At 41.2% G+C, this 12,581-nt stretch overlaps 1 protein-coding gene across 4 annotated transcripts in view; it reads right to left on the bottom strand.

The window, feature by feature from the left end:
* The window catches only part of CHRDL1 (chordin like 1), a 110,039-nt gene extending 101,875 nt beyond the window's left edge, over positions 1-8,164 (bottom strand). For 2 of the 4 annotated variants that reach the window (XM_046673560.1, XM_046673563.1), the window contains exons 1-2: positions 7,786-8,163; positions 4,065-4,213 (exon numbers count right to left, since the gene is read on the bottom strand). In XM_046673560.1, coding sequence (XP_046529516.1) covers positions 4,065-4,213; positions 7,786-7,937 — 301 coding nt within the window. In that variant the 5' untranslated portion in view covers positions 7,938-8,163. Of the gene's footprint in view, positions 1-4,064; positions 4,214-7,785 lie in introns of all 4 variants that reach the window. The other 2 variants (XM_046673562.1, XM_046673561.1) reach the window with 2 other exon arrangements.
* Between the last annotated feature and the right edge of the window lie 4,417 nt (positions 8,165-12,581).

Raw genomic sequence — 12,581 nt, 5'->3', positions numbered from 1 at the left:
TCCATTCAAAATACATAATTGAATATTTCTAACAACTCAATTCTTCCACCTTACTTTGATCAAGAGTTCATTACCAAAGTTAGATCTGCCAAAAGAGGCAAACTCTTCAGCCCAATTGTCTCATATTTGCATGAATATTATGCACTGAATATTACGCTCCTTTGAACTTCAAAAGAGCTTCCTGGCCTCTTTGACTACAACTTTAACAACAGAGCATAATGGAGTTACAGAAAGACCTTTTCCCAGCTAAAGACCTCAAACCTTGCTGATTTTGGACAGTAACAAACTTTTATATAAGCCACAAATGGCTCATTCATCCAATGCAATGCACCATCCGTATTTCCTGGGTTCCTGAGCCTGTCTTCCCTCCTGTGAAAGTGATGGACTATGGCTAATTAGCTACTAGCAAGTGGCAGCACACACCTCTACCTTTTCTTGTGAAAACAGCTTTCCACAAATAAAGCATTTTTGCCAGACCTCTTCGGACTGTACATCAACTAAGTGAGTATCTCTGACCACAACAGCATACTCCCTCATTCCACTCTGATGCCCACGAGGAGAGCCAGCAGGCTATAGAGCACCCTCCTTGACCTAGAAGCTTACATTCAAGTCAGCCAGTGAAAGATCAGAATCTTTGGCTTCCTTGGGTAAAATGGTATCAGACAGCAATGAGAAACATGAAGCTTGATTACCCTTATAACTACACGTTTCCTAAAGTTTTCCCAATTTTTTTAACTCTTTTTCCTTTTTCCACATCCATATCTACCCTTCTCTAGAACTGGACAGTAAAAATAGGGGAAATTAGATGTCCTTTTACTTTAAAGGATGTTTCCCTTGCTGTAAAAGTAATACTTGCCAATTGTGGAAACTTTGGAATGAATAGAAGCAGCACAAAGATGAACAAAAATAACAGTCATGAACCTACCACTCAGATAAAAAAAAATTAGTTTCCTACTACACACCATACATGAATATAAATTTCAGATGGAATAGAGAATTATGGGTAAAACTCCAAATTATGGAAGCAGTAGAAAAAATCTAAGAATATGAAGCGGGAAAGACCTTCCTAGGAATGAGAAGAAATCCAGAAGCCATAAAGGAAATGAGTGACAGAGCTGACTACACAAATATTTAAAACTTATGTATGGGAAAATACAACTTAAAGTTTAAAGCGAAATAGCAGACTGGGAAAATAAGATTTGAAATACAAAAGGTTAATAACATTTGAAATAACAAAATGTCAATACATAAGCTTTTATAAATCCATAAGACAAGCAACCCAACTGAAAAATAGGTAATTCAGTGAAGAAATACAGCTGGATTAAAAAATAATTGAAAAGATGCTCCAGTAATAGGAAAATACCACAGTAAAAGTGAAATATGATTTCCCCTAATACTGGCCCTAAAATACAAAGATTAATAAGACTTTTGGTGAAGGCATTAGAAATAGACACTCATACATAGACGGTGGGAATCTAAATTGATACAACTTTTTCGAAAGACAATTTGACAGTAGTTACGAAGCTTAAAACAGAACATATACTTTAACCTAACAATTCCTCACAAATATGCTTAAGTGCCTAAAGGTGTTCATTAAAGCCTTACTTATAATAGCAAAAACTGAAAAAAACCTAAAGAGCTACAAATAGGGACTGGTTAAACAAACTATGGCAAACTTATATAACTGGAAACTATGCAGGCATTAGAAAGAATATGGTAGTCACATTGCAATGTTCTGACATGGAAGGATGTCTTAGATACACTGCTGAATAAAAACAAGTTACAGAAAAAAATATATAATATCCCATTTTTGTAAAAGGAAAAAACCTATAGATATGTATGTATCTTTTTATAACAAACAGCAAAGAGTTTGGAAGAACACATAGCAAACTGTTAACAATAGTTACCCCTGGGGAATAGGATGGGCGTTGAGGGATACACATTTTTTATAAAGCTCAGATAAGAAATTTAAAAATAAGTTAATACATGCATTTTCTGGGGCTATCAGAATTTTCAATAAGCAGTGTTTTTAATGGAAGCATGATGGTACATTACATGGATCATTTATGTAACCATTCCCCAACGGATTGACATTTCCACCACTTCTAACTTCTCACTGTTAGAGCAGCAATATAAATCTGTGTGTGTGCATTGTGTGTGTGTGTGTGTGTGTATCAAGGCAACGTACATAGGGCATATACTTTGAGATTTCCCCTTTAGTGGAGATAACTTTGCACACATCTTCAAGACAGTTAACTTTGGGCACGGTCACAGACAATGATGCTAAGCTGCTCCTTCAGAGAATGACCATGACATTAGCCTCATTATCTGACTACAAGCCTGAAACACTAGACCAGAACTGGTGCCCTAGGCTATCTGTTACATAATCATTTCGACACCAATTGAATACCAAAAGGGCTTGGGACAAATTCATAGGCAGTAGGAAAGGTTAGAAAGTGATAGTTTTTGGTCTGTAAAGAGTTTTTAAGTCATATTTTTCTTTGGTTTGTCAATTAAGCTTTAAGTTGCATAGACAATATTCCTCAAGACTTCATAAATATGGAAGGCTTCCCAGAAGAGACGGTCTTCTAAGAGTTGCAAGCTTCCCCTAGGATGCCATCAGTAACAGGCCATAAGGGCAGTTTCCTCCTAGGAGAGGAAGGCTTTTAAGTCCAGCTGATTGTGAAGTGAGCTGAGAATGGATGGTCAACTTTTCTACTACATCCCCTTGATCAAGAAGGAGTTCTGAAAGAGGAGGGCTCTGAAATGGATGACACATTCAAATGGAAGGAAAAGGAGGTCCTTTGAACAATACAAGGGAGAGGCTGATCCAAGCTTCTCTGCTGATATTGTGCCCTGCTAAACTTCCTCTCATGGCCCAATCATACTAGATATTGCCACAGATCACTCGTGCTTAAAAACCTAATCAAAAGCACTATTTCTCCAAGGAAGAAGACTAAGTTTACTATGAAAATTGTAGTGGGACAGAAACACACGCAATGATGGAATAGGTTTGACACTGTTCTCTGTCAGCAAGACTCATGCCTGATATATTTAACTTATGCTGATAAAGGAGATAAATGTTTAAGTGATGGGCTTCAGATACTGCTTCAGCTCCTACCAAGAATATTTTCACAGTTCCTTCTCATGAATAAGTTCAGTGGAGCAGAGAATGCCCTTCTTGGACCAGTTCCACTTTGAGCTTCTTTTAATGCAGCCAAAAAGGGGAACTAGAGCTATGGGTTTTCCTTCAAATTTAGAGCAAGTGTCCACCTCAGAGGTGACTGCAAGTGGCCCAATGAAGGTGAGGCTCATACTGTGTGAAGGCAGAAGAATGCTCCCAACAAGAGCAGAGATGTCAATGGTTACTCATAAATCTCCCAAATGTCGCAGCAAGGAGGCTTAATTATCTCCCCTTCTTGCCACTCTGCTTTCTCCAATGTGTTAGCCCATCACACGGATCACTGACTTTCTAGAAATATTCCCTGGCTTTGCGGGTACGTTCCTTTCAATAAATGGCATCCAATTTGCTCATGGTCCCTGGAATCTCAATTTCCTCAAAGGATTTTTCATCTGAATCCAGTTCCTGTGAAGGTTTTTTCCTTCTTCGTTTTTCCGGCATAAGAGAACAGGCAGAGCCGGCTTTACTTTTTCTTTTTTTTTTTCCTTTTCTGTGTTATTCTTTTTCATAAACTGAAAACCTTTGCTGAAGAGTCTGAAATTTGGGAAAAAATCCAGCTCATCTGTCAGATATTTCTAGAGTTACGTAAAATGGAATGAGATTTGTACAGTTTAGAACAGGAAAAGGAAAATAGGCTAATGTGTCATGTGTTCTATGAGATGAAAACTATATGATAATCAGAAAAACAGTCCCAAATTTAGTTGGCTCAATTCAAAGCCCTCATTCTTTTATCAACTCATGCATAAACCAGTAACATTCACTTTCTTCCCTTAGAATAAGGGCATGGCCACATTTGGGCTAAATCACGATCCCAACAGATTATAACCAGATTGTCAAAGAAATTACAAGAAAGTATCTTATTTTTTAAACTCAAGACACTTACGTTTTACTTGTTCTGTTTTGCTTCCTTCTAGGAAAAGAAAGAACAGCAACAAGGAAAAGATGTATTTCATGCCTCCCATTTTCCACTTTTTTCTCATTTTGGCCACTGCAAAAGGCAACTCAAAACTTTCAGGGCCCAGTATACTCAAGCTGTTGGGAAGAAAGGAGAAAAAAGACTTAAAACAGATCCTCTGGAACTGATGGAGATCATTGATGCTTAAGCTTGTAACTTGCTAAGGAAAAAAAAAGTGCTGGGGATTTTACATAAGTGCAACCATTGTTTTCCTGCATAAGAAAGAGAACTTGCCTCTCCTGTCTTGCAAAGATTGTGAGGGAAAATTCAAGCGGATGAACATGCATTCCTATCCGACGCTCAGGCTAAATCCTTACAGGCAAGTCATAGGAAAATAAAAATAAATTTTGAAATCCTCCTTTTTAAGGGAATTAAAGTTGATTTCTCAAGAGATTTTCTTTGGGAGAAAAGGGAAACTGGGGTTTGCAAAACGGCTACTTTGGCAAACAAGATAAAAATAACAGGCATGAGACCCAAACAATTTCTGAAATGAAAGTTAACTAATCTTAGCTTCAAGACTACTATTATTATTTATCCTTCAGGGATGAGGCACAAATTGATCAGTGTTCCTCCTGTGTCTTCTGAGATCTATAAGGATCTTCAGTTTGGCTACTGATGTTGGAAGAGAGCGATGTAATTAGCAAATGGCTGCAATTAAACACCTGAATGATTCAGACATATTTCTCTCACATGAAGCCCATTGTGGAATGGAAATTTAAAACGAGCCATTTTAAGGGAAATTAGGCAAATTTACATAGGTAACATGCTCACATTGGGTCACCATGAAAAAGACAATCAAAGCAACTACAATTCTTAAAAATATGAGACTTGCATTTCCAGTCTCAGGGGTGAAAATCTTAAACTTTTTCAGCCTTAGAACACAGCAACTTTGCCATAGCTCATATCCAGTCACAGGTCATTTCCACAGACTTTACAATTTGCAAAAGTCTTCCAATGGGTGATTTGAAAATATTTAAGTATTCGAAAAACACCACATTTCAATCTGGGGCTAACCCTGGATGGGAACTGAACTCATTGATCTTTTCAGAGGGTCCAACCTAAATGCTGTATAAAGAGCTGAAAGGAATGCAAGCAAGGTGACCATTCTGGAGAATTTAATTGTCTTTGGGCAGTGATGTGGATGACACAGTTCCAACTTTAAATGCTATGGATAATTTGAAATCCATTGTTTCAAATTATGAATATGTAACCGAAGAAAAACTGATTGCAGAGAATAATTTGCGCTATCAGCCAGGATTTGCAGCATCCGTCTGCCTTCTCTACCTCCTCCCTGCTCCTTAAACAGGACTAAATTCTCCTAGGACATGTTCCTAGCTTTCCAAAGGCCTCAGTTATGACGTCTTGGTCCGCTCTGTAAGCTTGTGGTCCACCTTCAATCACTCAGAACATCACGGTCCTTTGAGGGCTACCAGGATCCCTTAAAGCAAATCATTTCCATGAACAATTTAACGCAGCTACCAACCCTAGTAGGCTCTTCCTGAGCCTACTTTAATAAGCTTATCCCCCAAGCCTCCAAATGAGAAACGTTTTTTAATCACGGAAATCCAATTCATCACAATCACATATGGATCTCAGGGGGTATTTCTGAAACCACAGTTTTTGGGTCTCCCCAGGCAAGAACCAACAGGGTTGTTTTTCCTGTACAATGGTTGGGTGATTTGGTGAACAGTAGCATTGCTTCATAACTCAAGCTGGCAAGAAAACAGCTCTGAGGATTTTTTTTTGCTTTTCTTGGGTCCCAAATAATGTTATGAGCAAATAAAAAAGTTGGTGACGAGAGGGCTATCAATCTCTTTTGGCGTTCCTGTCATCTGTGTGGCCTCCCAGGCTGTGATGGAGAACATCAGAAAACGAATCGCTTTATAAATAATCACTTTTGATTTCAAGATCCTGAAGTCCTGCCTTTGTATTCTGAGCAGAAACATAAACTGAGAAGAGTTCCCTCCCCAGGTCTCCTCCCTGTTCAATTTCTCTTTGTCCCTTTAACTTTTTCTTTTGGGGAAAGGGTTCAAGACATTTGTTGGGACTGCAGCAATAAACACAAGCAAGCATTGCTCAGCAAACATGCCGACTCTTATACTTGCAAAGAGCCAAACTGTCCTTAATTTTTCAAATTATACTTTGACCCACTTAACTGGAGTTATTTCTGCATTAACTCTCTGTCTGCTTCACACAGGCTGTTGTGCCATTGAACTTGGCTCTTTTATAGGTGACTTAGAAATGTAGCCATTGATGTGTTTTGGGGGGATCCAGGCTCCAACAAGAAAGCCACAAAGAAAACAAAACCCTGCAACTAACACTGGGGAGGGGAGGAGGGAGAGTGGGCTTTACAAGAGAACAAGAAGCATGTCAGAACCTAAGGAAATGTATCCATTAAGGTGCCTCCATGAAACAAGCATTCACATTGTTCATTTGCATCAAGCAAAGGGACCAAGGGCTTCCTGCCCAGCTGTAAATGCAGGGCAATATGGGCCCTAAGTGTCAGGAGTCCGACCAGTCTCAGAAGAGGTCTCCTGGGTAGAACAAATCCGGAGACATTCCCAAAGGAAGGCTAAAGGATGAGCACATGTCAGCCAGTTCTTCACGCCCCACAGTGTCTCTTTAATCCTCCCTAGAGGCTTGACTGACCTTGTAATCTCACATTCAGTATCATCTGTGGGACAGCCCCCAGGGTAGCAATTCTTTTTCTGACAAACAATAAGAAGATACTGGATCTCAGGCCGTGTCCATCAGTTAAATCCTCTCCCCACTCTATCACCCAACAAGAAAAGCTCAGTTCACTGGTGGAGGGTTACCACCGAAAAATGGCAGTTCTAGCCCAGGGTGTCTCTTGTCAGAGTCGATGCCTTCATTACGGCTTATGCCTGACAAACAATGCCTTGCATTTGGCTGGCAAAACACCTTGCTATCTATCATTTCATTTTATTCCCAACAACAACTCCACCTTCAAAATGGGCACCCTGGAGCCCAGAGAATTCAACTGCCTGTTCTCACACAGTTATTGCCACAGAGTGAGTGGCAGGGCCGGGAGGGACTAGAAGGGAGGCTTTCCAGGCCCTAAGCTCAGGCAATAGTGCGTTGCTTCCTGAGCCTAGCGTCTCAAATTCTGACCCCAGTGGTCTGGGCTGGAAGACGAGGCAGACGTCCAGAGGATAGAGGAGCCTGTCGCTTGTCTGCCCTGTTTCATTAACTTTAGCACGCATTAATTACCCACTGGTCCAGAGCACTTCAGCAAGCGAGAAAAGAGGCTCCGGACACACGCGATAACTAAAGGGACTGCAAAACCCATTAGTTAGCAGCTACCCAAGTGGCCTCCCCAAAGCGCCAGAGCATAGAGATATGCAGGCCGAGCGGGGAGTGGCGAGTGATGAGTTCGAATCCAGAGCCCCCAAGTTGCCTCTGACCGGCGCCCTGGGCCCCACCTCCAGCCGGGCCGGCCGCTAGCAGCTAAACCCGAGAGCGAGTTGGAATGGCAGGTCCCGAGAGCGAGTTGGGGTGGCAGGTCGGGGGAGTTCGAGGCGCCCTGGGGGAACTTCCAGGAGCGGCTCCAGCCAACAGAGTATACCCCACCTGTGCAAAGGCTGGAAAGGAAGGCAAGGAAAGCGGGCACCCGGCACTGCTCACTGACCTGGCCACTGGCCTCCTCCGTCTTCCAAGCGTGCACGCGCTCCGAGCTCCCCGGGGCGCTCCTCTGAGGTCTGGGGCTCGCAGGTTGTGGCGAGAGCTAGAGTGCGTGCGAGGGGGGAGGGGGGACTCAAAAGTGGGTGGGAGGAAAAACATCACCGCCCTCACACCACGAGGGAGCTGCGGCTCGTTCGGCTCCCGGGGGGCAGAGCCAAGGCGCGGGCGCGGCGGCCCGGGGCCACCTGCCCGCCCGGCGCCCGCTCGCTCGCCACTTGGCCCGAGAGGCCGGCTGCTTGGGGCAGGCGGGAAGTCCGCAAGCACGCAGCCGCTGCGAGTACGCACCCCCTATCCGCCCCGGCACAACGGCTTTATTCCTGCTCCCCCGGCCCGAAAGTTAAGAAATCGGGAGAAAGTGTGAGGCTCAGCCGGCTACTTTCCCATCACGCAGCGCCCCCACTGCACTCCCCCTTCTCTGGCTAAGTGAGCGTTGGGGTCTTAAAGGGACCGCACATCTCCTCCAGCCTCTCCTCCCCCTCTGCGCTGGATGCACCCAGGAGCTTCCAGCACTTGCTCCCTCCCGGAAGACCCCGGCTACTCTCCCACTTCCTTGCCTGCAAGGCCGCAACCCATCTCCTTAGACACAACGGCCTTTCTGGTTGCACCTGGTCTCGTCCTGAGCTGGTGCAAGGGAGGCGAGATGAGCTGGCCTGGCAAATTATGCCCTAGCAAGCTGCTTATCATTTTGTGGCGTTTCCCAGATCCACATTGCTGCTAGAAAAGGGACAAAGCTTTGGTGTCCTTGAAGGCGGGGTGGAGATTGGAGATGGGTGTCTGTGTGGAGGGAGAGAAAACGACTTTCAAATCTGCCTTCTCTCACAAAGAGGGCTTCCCAAGCCCCACAGAAAGGGGAAAGGGCTTGTACTAACTGTTAAGGGTCTTTAAAGAAAACTTGGAGGGGCCCGCCACAGCCGCCACTGTTCTAGTAGTCGCTCTGATTCTGAGTTGGGCCAAGAACCCAACCTCGAAATCACAATAGCAGTGCTCATGCTTTGGTGAGCCTGAGATAGACTGGTTCAAATTTGTGTCTATTGGAAGAGTGATAGTTACAAAGAATTATCAGAATCCTCCAAGAGCACAGATGCCTTGACAGACAGTGTCCATTTATATTTTAAGCCCCTAAATTTGGAGTACAGCTGCAGGGAACTGGATAATATTGATATTCCTAACATCTGTATACTACTGTATGGCTTACAGAGTACTTGCATATACATCATCATTGCTTTTTAAACCCTCACAACAAACTGTGAACTGTCTGTGGCCTGAAGTGTCAGTGTTGCTTAGAATCTTCTGGACCATTCAGCTCAACCTCTTCGTGTCACAGAAGAGAAAAACTGATGGGGAGAAATGTTGTATCCAAGGTCACACAGCTAGTAAATGATAGATTTGAGATTCCAATTCAGATTTCCTGACTTCCAACCCTCTACTCTCTAATTGTTATCTCCAGTCTATAGATGAAGAAGTTGATGCTCAGGGAAATGGTGGCTTGCCAAAAAACAACATATCAGGAACAGAGAACAAAGGAAAATTAAAACAAGAATGATTGTCCCTGGAAGTTTTCTCCTTTTTCTTTCTTCAGAAGTGTTAATATCATGCACCTAGCCCCTGCATTGCTGGAGATGTTTATTTCACTGTTAACAAAGGAAAGGGGGCCCTTTCTGAAATGTTGCCTTCAGGGCCCAAAATGTCTAGCTCCATCCTGCTGCTTGGGTAGCCATACATTGCCACATGCATTCAATTTGTGCTGTAGTATATTAGTTTGAACTTGCTGATTTGTTGCCTTATAACTCTTCTTATGCCGTTTAAGGCACTGATGTTTTGTCTCACTAGATTGTGAGTTCTTCAAGGGCAAGGACTGGTTGTTCAATTTCCTTTGTATCTGTATACCTCAACCCCCATCATCACTCCCAACATGCTTAGAGAGTGTTCAGGAAAATGGGTTTCAGGGAACAGCCTTGGACAAACATGGGTCCTAGCATTTAAAATCAGTAGACTCGCTGAGATTTAAAAACTTGTCTATTTGGCTACAACCACTCGCTCCCCTTGCTTGATGCAATATTCTGATTACTGCATAATAAACCGCCCCAAAACGTACTGGCTTAAAAGCTTAAAACAATTTATTATGATCAAATGGCTCTTTTCAACTGGGCAGTTTTTGCTCAGGATCTCTTATACACTTGGCAACTGAGAATTTCAGCTGCTGGAATTCTCTGAAAGATTCTTCATTAGCGTAAATACTGGTGGTCCTTGTATACGTTGCAGTCTTGATTTCTGAACTGGGAGCTCAAATGTGGGTGAGTCTTAACCTAGACTTCCTACCAGGTCTTATTCAAACTAAACTGATGATTATCTCCATGTCTTCTTTTTCTCTATTTATTAAATGGGGATTAGAGCATAGATCATCTCATATCCATTTATAATAAAAAATGATTTTATTTATAGATAATTGTAGATTTACAGGCAGTTGTAAGAAATAATTCAGAGGGATCCTGAATACCCTTTACCCCCAATGGTAACATCATACATAATTATAGTACAGTATCACAAACAGAAAATTGATATCGATACAATCCATTCACCTTAGTTCAATTTCAGCACTTTTACATGCACCCATTTGCCTATGTGTATAGTTCTATGAAATTTTATCACATGTGTGGGTTCATGTGACCAGCGCCATAGTCAAGATACTGAACAGTGCCAACACCACAAGTATCCCTAGTGTTAAGCTTTTATAATCACACCCATCTTCTCTCTCCCTCTTCCTATTCCCTGGCAACCACTAAACTTGGTTCTCCATCTCTATAATTTTGTCATTTAAGTATATTACATGGAATCATACAGTATGTAACCTTTTGAGATTGGCTTTTTTCACTCAACATAATTCTTTGGTGATCATTCAAGCTGTTCCAGGTATCAAGAGTTTGTTCCTTTTATTGCTGAGTTGTATTCCATGGTATGGATGTATCATCGCAGCTTGTTTAACCATTCACCTCTTGCCGGGCATCTGCTTTGATTCCAGATTTTGGCGGTTACAAATAATGCTGCTGTGAACGTTTGTCTATGGATTTTGCATGAACATGAGTTTTCATTTCGCTGGGATAAATGCCCAACAGTGCAGTTCCTGGATTGTATGGTAAGCGCAGGTTTAGTTTTGTAAGGACTGCCATATGCTTTTTCAGAATGGTTGTACTATTTATATTCCTACCTGCAATGCGTGAGAGACCCAGTTTCTCTACATCCTTGTCAGCATTTCTTGTTGTCATTGTTTTTAATTTTAGTCATTCTGATAGGTTTATAGTGATAGCTCATTGTAGTTTTAATTTGCATTTCCCTAATACCTATTGATATCTCCCATCTTTTCATGTATTTATTTGACATCTGTAAATCCACTTCAGTGAAATGTCTCTTCATGCATTTTGTACATTTTCTAATTGAATTGTTTTCTTACAGTTGAATTTTGAGTGTTCTTTATATAATCTAGATACTAGTCCATTACTGCTCATGTGATTTGCAAATATTTTCTCCTAGTCTGTAGTTTGTCATTTTATTCTCTTCCCATGGGATTTCATAGAACAGATGTTTTTAATTTTGATGAGGTCCAACTTATTAATTTTCCTTTTATGAATCATGTTTTGATGTTAAGTCTAAGAACTCTTTGCCTAGCCCTAGATACCAAACATTTTCTCCTGTTTTTGTTCGAAAAGTGTTATAGTTTTAAGTTTTACATTTAAATCTCTGATCTATTTTGAGTCAATTCTATATAAGGTGTGAGGTTTAGGTCAAGGTTCCCTCTTCCACCTATGGATGTCCAATTGCTCCAACATATTTTGTCGAAAAATCTGTCTTTTTCCCATTGAATTGCTTTCACACCTTAGTCAAATATCAGTTGGGCATTTTGTGTGGGTCTACTTCTGGTTTCTCCGTTCTGTTCCACTGATCTATGTGCATATCCCTCCATCAACAACACATAGTCTTGATTATTCTAGTCACATAGAGGCCTTATGTCAAGTAGTATGATTCCTCCCACTTTATTCTTCTTTTTCGATTGTTTTAGCTCTTCTAACTTTCTGTATAAACTTTAGAATAAGCTTATCTACGTCTACAAAAAATCATGCTCATATTTGGACAGGAATTGTATTAAACTTATAGATCAATATGGGGAGGATTGACGACTCTAATGTGTTGAGTCTTTCCAATTGATAAACACAGTATGTCTCCCCATATATTTAGGTCTTCTTTGATGTCATTCATCTGTGCTTTGTAGTTTCCAGTATATAGACCCTGTGCGTGTTTTGTTAGGTTCATACATATGTATTTTATTTTATTTGGAGAAATTCTAAATGTTTTTGTTTTTTTAATTTCAGCTTCCAACGTTCATTGCTAGTATACGTTAATACAATTGATTGTTGTGTGTTGATCTTCTATACTGTGTGTTGCAGAACTCATACTCACTTTATTTTTTCCAGCTTTATTAAGATATAATTGACATATAATGTGTAAGTTTGAGGTGTACAACATGATTTGATATGTGTATATATTGTGAAATGATTGCCACGATAAGCTTAGTTAACATCCATCACCACACATAATTACAATTTTTTTTGTGTGGTGAGAAGATTTAAGATCTACTCTCTTAGCAACTTTCAAGCATATAATAGAGTACTGTTAACTATAATCACCATGCTGTACATTACATCCCTACAACTTATTCATCTTTTAACTGGAAGTTTGTACCCTTTGACC

This window comes from Equus quagga, chromosome 10, assembly GCF_021613505.1.
Source record: "Equus quagga isolate Etosha38 chromosome 10, UCLA_HA_Equagga_1.0, whole genome shotgun sequence".
NCBI lineage: Eukaryota > Metazoa > Chordata > Mammalia > Perissodactyla > Equidae > Equus > Equus quagga.
This window is presented reverse-complemented; position numbering and strand designations above follow the sequence as displayed.